General features: G+C 33.9%; 1 protein-coding gene across 1 annotated transcript in view; it reads right to left on the bottom strand.

The window, feature by feature from the left end:
* Positions 1-10,000, bottom strand: part of LOC119595821 (unconventional myosin-XVIIIa-like) — a gene marked incomplete in the record, with an annotated part of 169,007 nt that overhangs the window by 109,608 nt on the left and 49,399 nt on the right. The window contains 13 exon segments of the mRNA XM_037944998.1: positions 1-47; positions 179-346; positions 510-693; positions 834-996; positions 1,169-1,394; positions 5,138-5,330; positions 5,673-5,789; positions 7,112-7,174; positions 8,065-8,206; positions 8,563-8,707; positions 8,862-9,023; positions 9,310-9,452; positions 9,668-9,878. The exon segment at positions 1-47 is cut by the window's left edge and continues 166 nt beyond it. Of these exon segments, the coding sequence (XP_037800926.1) occupies positions 1-47; positions 179-346; positions 510-693; positions 834-996; positions 1,169-1,394; positions 5,138-5,330; positions 5,673-5,789; positions 7,112-7,174; positions 8,065-8,206; positions 8,563-8,707; positions 8,862-9,023; positions 9,310-9,452; positions 9,668-9,878 (1,964 nt within the window).

Here is a 10,000-nt window from a genome sequence, read left to right as displayed (position 1 = left end):
CCTTGTTTGTGGAGTCTTAGAGCATCCAAAATTTGGCATCCTCGAAGCTGGAAATAAAAAGGTAGGTCTCAGATTAAAACTTGAATATATCTGTTATGATCTTAGTATAATCTGCTATTGTACTTAACTACCACCATATTACAACTTATGTATGGCAAATTTGAGTTAAATACATTACCTGGGATCGGACAAGAGGCACATTGAGAAGGATATCTTCAGAAGAATTGTTGGTCTTATTTGGCATAACCAAGGAACTCTTGAGGTCACAAAGCCCAGCATTGTGTTGTGGTAACAAACAGTGGACAAACCTTAATTTGCTACGACGGAGCGTTTCAACAATGCCATCCTAAGAAAAAAAGAAGCACGAAACTTTATCAGTCTGTAATTAAACATCAGCATATGCTCAAATACATATCAACTATATGTGGTGTTTCAAGAACCAAAATATCTCATACACAAATATCAATACATTTATCTTACATGTTAATAAAAAATAAGCAGTTACTTACCACTGTGAATTTCACTTGCAAACAGACACTCTTGCGCTTGATGCCAGCTGTACCTGTGGTGAAGGCTCTCCTGATAGAAGAAGCTCTACGTAATGACTGCGACCCTTCAATTCCTACCACAGACCCACTGATGGTATTGCTGACTGGTCCACGGCTAAATACAAACAGTCTACTTAAAGTTTCCCTGAAAGAAAAAGAAGTAATATATCAATTAAAATACCATACAAAAGATACAAATCACCAAACTGTTAGTTAATACTGTCATAGTTTTCATATGAAATACATATACTGACAATTCATTTATGATACATAAGCATAACTTACTTATTGGATTCCTGCAGCAGAGCAGCTGCTTGTCTCATGACAGGATTCTCACGTGAGGACTTAAGCCAATTTAAAATTGAATATGTGACTGGATTGGTGCCCTGGAAGTGCTGCAGTGTGAACTGATCTGGTGCCTGGCCTTTCTTCAGTAACTGTGAGTATTCTGAAAAAGGAAGTGAACCTATAAATATTGTGGATCTTACTCTCATGATGTCTATACTTTATTTTATGTTCCTAACTAGATTTATAAAGAAAAAACGTTAACAATTGACACATGCTTTGACTACAAACTAAAAATGAATTAATGCCAAATGGAAGACAAAATCCCTACTCACCCCTGCTTCCATAATGGGCATACAGTCTCTCCAAGAAGGACTGGTCAGAGGCACCTGGAAAGATGGCTTCCTCATCAAGAAGCCACAGCAGGCCTCTCCGATCAGCTTCCTTTAAGTCTACTTGGGATGTCCGCACAACACAGTTGGAGGATGCCTTGTCAATAAGGGCAATCAGGGGAGCTGGAGTTCCAATCTCATCTCCAACATCTCCATATTCAATGTGCTCCTGTTTTCAGAAAATTGGAAGTGAGCATTTCTTCTTTGCAGTCTATCCTTTTACTAAAGTAGTATCAATTATATCTACCATAAAGTCATTATCTCGGGAAAATATTCTCCCCCTAAACACACATGCATATGCACAGGTTGCATTCATGCCCAAACCCACAAGATAATTCAAAATTCCATAAGCCAGAAAACATCCCAGTACTATACATGACTTCTACATACACTTTATCAAATTAACTTTCATAGAGTAAACTAAAGTTAATGCATTTATAAGGAAACACCTACGATCAATATGGTTTTACAAAATCTTACTGAATCTATTCAGCAACAGCAATTATATTTTTGTCCATTGTTTCATCCACTAATACCTTGGTATCTTGACCATAATACAATAAATAAACTTATTGTTCAGTCAGAGCAATATATGACATATCAATGACACAATCAATTCTCCTATGTACAAATTGCCTAAAATTAAAATGAGGACCCTTTATCAATCTCATTTATCAGCTTGAAGTTCAGACAGTGATAAAATGATCTGTTATTTTTTAGATAATCTGCCTTCATATATTTCAAGTTTACTGTATATGCTCTATTTTCATCACTTTTTTTCTCTGCAATTTTTATTCTTTCTTTGCCAATTAGAAAAGGAAAACAACATGGCAGGCCATACTAACTTGTTCACAAATTATATTGTAAAGTGCACTGATAATGAGAATCATCCCCATTCAGACTTTTTATTGTTAACATTTGTAAGATATTTACTATTTTCTGTACAAAGGGTATATTTTGAATGAGTAGAATTGTACTTTCTATTGAAAACATAAAAAGATTCCATTTATGGAAACAAAATGCAAAAACAATGTGCTGAATTCTGCAGTTAAGCAAATATTTACTGTCAAATTTCAACCAAGAATATTTGGATCTAATTTATCTTTCATTGTATGGGATTTTTCACAATCAACAATTACTACAGTAAGTGTAATACTCCCAGTCAAAATAAGTCTAAATAAAGTTTTCTATAGCAATAATTAAATTCACTACAAGCATTACAATATGTGACTTTTTGGATGACACCATTATCATTGTAAATGTTTTATTTTTTTGTGACTCTAAAATGCAAAAAGGCTAAAAGAAAAAAATATATATATACACAATATTTATGCTTTATAATGCAGCACAGATATGCTAAAATGCTTTCTATTCCTATTAAGATATGACTGGCTTTAGCAGTATAGATACAAGGTATTTCAGTAAATTACAGCTTATTTAAAAAAGAAGATGAAGTTATGAAGAAAGTTTTTCTACCTACAATAAAATAACATCATGGAAGCCCTTCACTTTCCTGTGCCCAAAAAAAATTCAACATTATGACTTGAAAATAGAGTGAATGATAAATCATATATCTGACTATAAAAACTTTTGTAGTTCCTTTACCAAAACAAGCTTTCCATTCAAGTGAACTGATACTTCACCAAAAAAAAAAAAGTGTTGACAACTTACCATTCATGAAACTCCTTACCAGACCTTACTTGAGACAAAACTACATCTTTCATATGCAAAGCAGGATCACCCTCTTCCTAGAACTCTTATTTCCCAACCTGCACTAGCTTTGAATTAACACACTAAGAATAAGTCTAAGTAAAACCTGATCCACACTAGTCATGCCAGCTTTATACTTTGGTTCTAATCTAGCAGTAGGTTATATTAACTACCTAATATTTGTATCCATCTCTATATAGCTACTATGATAACCTTTAATGTACTACATGACTTCACAGAATGCACAAACACCAATGTCCCAATTATTATTATTATTTTTTTTTTTTTTTTGAATGACAGTGAACAGTGAAACCACTCTTGTCAAAACATGTGTAACAAGATGGAACATAAAAAATACAACAACCACAAAAAGCAAACTTATTAAATACATTATTAACAATCTGTTTTCCTTAATGCAACTGGACTCACTGCTAACTTCCTTCTGAAAGGCAAACCTATATTCACTGAGTGTACGTAACAAAGCTAGACTCCATAGTGGTAAAAAAAGAGATATCATGTGAACTCTTAAATGATTTAATACCCCTTATATGTGCCAAAACTACTTCCCAAAAAAGTATTTTATTGTTTTGCCATAGTAGAAGTCAAGAGAAGATGACCAACCAATAACAGGTGGAAGAAAGCAAATTTACACTATGCATTCACACCACTTGTAAAAGCAAAATCAGCAATATTGACTGCTGTGTCAGAAACAGCAGTCAAGGATATGCTTAGCAAAAGCAAAATCACAATTAGGCCTACATGAAGACACCTTTTTCTTGTGTAAAGGTCCCACTGTGCATTAGGCAGCTGGCTGTACTCAACAAAATGAAAAATATGATAAAGTATACAAAAATGCCATCTTGAATAAAATTACCCAACCTATCATCACCTGGCAACAATCATGTTTTACTCTATCATGATCTCTAGACTAATGTAGCACCAACTACTTGCTTCTTATATTTGCTCTACCAACTGGAGGAGGTACATCTTGGTTCAGCATGTAGTCTGCATCCATACACCAATGCCTAAATGGAGCTAGCCATGTATCAGCAGAAGTGGCATACACTAGCTGTGATCTAGCACAGCTAATTACACCTACCTTCATGTAATGGCACTGAAAATCTTGTGAACAAGCTTGTTGAAAGTGGAGAGACAAGATGGTCTCCTTACTCCACATGCCTGACCTAGAGACAACTGGGTGAGATTTCCTGGCTGAAACGTCTACAAACTGAGAAGAGGATTCGCTGCTTAAGAACCAACTGTGAGTACATATTGTCCAAGAGAATCATCACTCTAGTTCATAGAAATCACACCATGGCATAATCACTGAGCAATAGCAAAACAGAAAACAGAATATAGGCCAATTGAGAGTTATCACACCACCTCAACTAGCAAAGACCTGTCGTTTTAGCCAGAGACTGAACATGTTTTCTAGATCAGGTATTGAGGGGCAGGCATGCATGTTATGTGAGGTCTTGCTTGTCACGTGAGATGAATTTGGGGGGGGATTATAACCTAAATCAGCAGCATATTCAGAGAGACAGATAGTACATGGGCACTATAATACTGTTAGGAATTTATACAGAAAACAAAATAATTTTGCATACAATAGTCTGAATTTTTCAGCTAAAGCTATACATTAATTATTCCACAGGTGATTATCTAATAAACTCTTTAGAATACAACAGGTATCACACTATGAAAAATTTTAATCCACTACCTAACTTTGTATCACCATACCTGTCCTGCAGAAAGCATTACCATATACCTTTGATCTTAGTTTAACATAATGAAAAACTGGTGATTACAAAATCTTTTGTCATCCAGGGGATCTCATCAAAACATTTAAGGTGTAAGTCATTTTAGTTGTTTACAATGATCTACATTTTTTATACCTTGTGATTTATGTAACTTTTATTCCTTATTCATAGTAAAAAACATACATCATATTTTAGTGCTATGAACATTAATGTGTCGCAAAGTTGACCCCTCCACATTTGACAAGGTGCCCAGAAAAGTTGCATAGTGTGATAGTGCCTTTTTACCCTTACCATATTCACTCAAAATCACCAAGTTGCCCTACATGCACCAGATGTACCTGTGTTCTTCTTGTTGCTGAGAAAGAAATAAATCAATAAAATTTAGTCCGTAAATGTCTTTATTCTAGGGAAGCTTACTGAATAAACCTTGAAGGTCACTCACCTGTGCATAACGATCGGTCTGTGCAGTAAAAGTAGTGTCGTGGAAGAGCATCTGGAAACGTTCCTGAGTGTAATTGTGACAAAGATCTTGGAAAGTGGCTCCTGATGTCCTGCCACATGATGCTGGATTTTGGAAACCTGGGGCATCCACTACCAAGATGGAGTTTGAAGTGTGAGCAGAAGTTGATATGCACCTGCAAATTAGCAACAAGTGTTACCAGATTTTTCTCCTGTTTTGTCAATGCCTATAACAAATACATTATGATGAGGATGGACAACAAATATATTTCCTAAGGATACACAAAAACAAATTTTCTAATAACCCATGTCAAGGATAGATAAATTAATCGCTGCTGCTCAGCACAAAACATCTGCCAATTATGGCAGTTATTCTAAAACTACAAGACCTAAACTGAAATTTCCTACCAAATTCCAAAAAATGAGAACCACATTCTAAAGAAATATTAACCATCATTTTTCTACACTCCCTTTACCTAATAAACATCATCACAAAACAGACAAATCACACAACATACCTATTGATAAGTGCAACAATGGCATTGAAGGCTTCACTGTAAAGGCCTGCAGCCATGCCTTCCAAAGCTTCTAGGCCCTCGGGACGTTCTGCTGGTCTCTCAGTAGGGGATGCAGTTCTGAGGGATGTTATATTACTTGTTAGGTAAATAAAATCTCTTATAATTCGTCCCCATTCAGTCACCTGAATGAATTCTGTTTTTCTTTGACTAGAATCAAGTTTACAAGCACTTACAGGAATAAATAAAATTCTCAAAAACACCTAGGGACTGCACCTTAATTCAAATTTACCATATGAGCTGAATATATCATAGTATCTATTACCAAAAAAAAAAAAAAAAATAAACAATAGCAATCAATCAATTAATTATCCTAACATACAAATTTAAGATATCAATCACATAACTTATATTAAATGCACCCAGTCTAAGATGTACTGAGAATTAGGATTCTAAAAATATAAAGATGCAAGGGTCTTCTGAATCTGACAAAAATTTCAATATATAACAAATACTTTATATGAAGAAAAATTTCAACATATTAAATCGATATGAAGAAAAAATCAATATACAAAAGTCCTTGATATGAAGAAAATTTTCAATATACAAAAGTCTTTGATATGAAGAAAGAAATCACACAACTGAACAGTTTAACAAATCTATTAATAAAAACAAACATTAAAAAGAAAAAAATACAAAACAAAGGAGGTAACACCATGCAAACACACTTTATCATAGCTGCATTTCATCCTAAAATTAAGGGAGGCAACTCTGAACTTCTGTAAGTATCATTTATATAATGCTATTTCTAATAAACCCTAAAATAAATAAAACAGGTTATCACTTTACCAGACTAAGAAATTACCCCTGAAATGTATCATTCTTAAGAAAAAGCAAGACATCAGATAAACTGACTGCTCAGGTTTATAGTGAGCTGGAGGCTTCATTATAATCAGTCACCATTTTTCCTTTGTTTAGTCACTTAAGACTTAAAAATATAATTGTCTTTAGTTCATATTTCATTTATTTGAAGAGTCCTAATAAGTTTGTTCTCCATTTACAAATGCCACATTCACTTTAATTCTACTTCAAAATCAGAGCAAGTAATGTTTAAAACAATTTTATATAGCCAATGATGTTAGTCTTCATGTATGACATCAGATCCCTGAAATTAATGCAATTTATTGCCTTCACATCTTCTCCTACCATTTTCTCCAAAAAGCAGCATATATTTCAATTCCTTTCACCAGGAAGTCATTAGAATCAGCTACTTATTATTCAATTTCTAAGAATTTTCTTCCTTCAACCCACAATATCAGACAAACATTACATCCTCATATTCTTAAACTGAGCTTTAGAGAACCTTTAAGTCTTGCTCACATGCGGGTAACTGACAGACCAGGAAGGTTATACTAAGCTGTCAGACAACCTACACACTATACCTATCACCGTCACCAGCTTGCTGTATCATGTCAATTATCTCATCAAATGTTTCGGAGAGAATGCTGAAAGAGAGAAAAAATGTGTTTTGATTGTACAAGACTGTTTATATATGATCTGTTCCACTAGTTCCTTTACAGCTGCTGTCTAGATGAATAGGGAAAAATATAAATAAAAGTAAAGTTGAGAGAGAGGAAAAAAAAAAAAAATTTAACTCACATGAAACACACATACACATTCTTGTTAAAAAAAAGAAATATTTACCTTATGTTTAACACAGACTATCTAACAATTGCAATATCACAATGAAAAAGTTAATAATAAAAAGAATTACACATATAAAAATAAATAAATAAAATCAAAATTCATTTAAGAACTTATATATTAATAATAATTGTAAAAATATATCATATCTAAGCATTAAAAAAATTATACATGCTTTCCAAATAAAAAAAAGCAATCTACATTTGCCACTTATCTATCTGAGGGGGAAAAAATCCAGAAGAAAAATATGCATCATATAAATTACTAAACAAAATGCTAAAAGGTGTATCTTTTCAGCAAAATAGTTACACAAAAAAAACTGGAATCTAATTATCATGGGTGCATTACGGACTACTAATATTTTCTTTCTTGTATAAAATTATGAAAGTCATAGATGCAAAATTTAAAACATAAGGCCATTCTCTGTGTAAGATCTATGCAAAACATAAAGAAATATAACAATATAAAAATGAAACTCAAGAAAAAAAAAAAAATGTAAGTTAAAAAATGGCTATGATAATTAACAAAATAATTTTCATGAAACAATACAAAACATGAAAGGTATAGACTACACATAATCAATAAATAAACAAAATACTCTGAAAATGCTTAGAAGCTGCTTATTCTGGAATATCCTGTGAAAAGTTTTTTTTTTTATTAATTAAGAAAGCACTCATATACAACTACAAACCTGAAAGACGCCCTTGTTGATGGTGTTGATGGTGTCGAGTAGAAGATGGATCGTGCAAGTTCCTCAACTGATGTTCCCAATAGGGTCGCTGCTCTCTGTGCACTGCCTGGTTTGCTGAACTGGAATTTATTGCCTGTTGCCGCTGAAAGGGTACATATACATTAGATTTCTATGAGTCTAATTTAGAATGGACTGAAGATGTTTCACATATATCAATAGCTGACTGACATATTTGATAGCTTTCTAAGCAATACCATTATCAAACTGACTGAGAAATCTGAACTGCCATCTGTAAACAATAAAATCAAACAAAAATAGACTACCTAATCAGTGAAAAAACAACATCAAAGCACAAAAAACATAATAAATATCTAATATGATAACCTGATAGTCAACATTTACCCAAAACATTCAAACCTACTTTCTTCAAAAATCACTCAACATATCCACTAAACTAGAGACTAATGTTAACAACATAATCTTAACTGTCTGCCTCACCTCTGACAGCTCCAGCTGTGCCAAGATGATATATGGCAGCCAAGACACTCCAAATGGCATGCTGCTCATCTGGAGACACACCGAGAACATCCAGGGCTGCTCGTATTCTCGCCCATGCAATACCTGCCTTCTGCTTATCCTCGCTCTACAACACAAGGTAAGAAAATTGATAAATTTGATATACACATCTTTCTAAAGGAATGAATAGGATAAACAAATAATCATATAACCACAAAGAAAGCAATAAAAAAAATGGCCAATCCAGGAGTAAAATACTACCACGTCCTGTCTAAACTCACCCTTTGTAAAGGAGTCATAAAGAGGTTTGGTTCAGTGAGTCTATCAAGGCCTAGGGTTCTTCGCAAATCATCATCCGCACCAGACAGAAGTTGGTAGAAGATGTGATAATTTGGTTCACCTTCTGGTCGTCGCACTACACGTGTTTTCTCTGGCATATAGACCTAGGAGAGAGTAAATCGACTCAGAAATCAATAATAATTCAGTACACAGATAATCCTGAATTCATCAATTACGTAAGTGAAATAAAAAACTGATCATCTTGTGATCATAAATTACAAAACTAAAATAACAAAATGGTCAAACAGTTCAAATATTTTATAAAAAAAAAAGTACTATAATAATAATGATACCAATAACAACAGCAATAAAAGAAGCAAGTGAAAGCTGTCATACTACAGTTTAATCCTGAAACTCCATACCAATCAGTGTAATCAACACTGAAGTTACCTGCACAGAAGCTGAAGCAATCTGTCCAGAGTGATCAAAGTCAAGGCTGAAGATCTGAGTGAATCGCGTTGCATTTGTATTCATTACTGTTCGACTGTTGCCAAAAGCTTCAAGGAGTGTGGATATAGCATTCAACTTTTCAACTGGGAGAGAGAGAGAAAAAAATCAGAATATAAATGTTTGCAAATAATATTTAAACTATAAAAAAAAATCTTTTACACCCAAGATTACTTACAGACTATTAAAATGTGATAAAACTTTTAAAAATACCCCCTTGAATTACCATTATAAAAATATAAATGTTTCAAAAAACACTTTTTATGACAACAATAAAACACAAGAGAGACAAACAACTAACCTGTAAGTATCTTATTAGTGGTTCCAGCAGCGAGTGCTAGATAGTGCAAGACATGACGGAAGTTGGTGGTCTTGCCAGCACCAGAACGACCAAGGAAGACAATGCTTTGGTCTCTCCGAGTAGCAAGCAGATCGCGGTAAGATGCCTGGGCAGCTGAGTATATGTGGGGTGGCATGTCTTCTAATTTACACCCTTTAAACATTTGTATCACCTGCAAGAGAAATAAAATCAAAATCAAAATCATTTGAACTGAGTCTACTATAACTAGTAATAAAAAATAAGGGAGGGAGGAAGTGTAGGGGAGAGGGGGGAGAGGGAGGGAGAGGGGGAGGG

Source organism: Penaeus monodon, chromosome 36 (assembly GCF_015228065.2).
Source record: "Penaeus monodon isolate SGIC_2016 chromosome 36, NSTDA_Pmon_1, whole genome shotgun sequence".
NCBI lineage: Eukaryota > Metazoa > Arthropoda > Malacostraca > Decapoda > Penaeidae > Penaeus > Penaeus monodon.
Note: the sequence above shows the minus strand (reverse complement) of the source record. Positions and strands in the feature narration are given on the sequence as shown.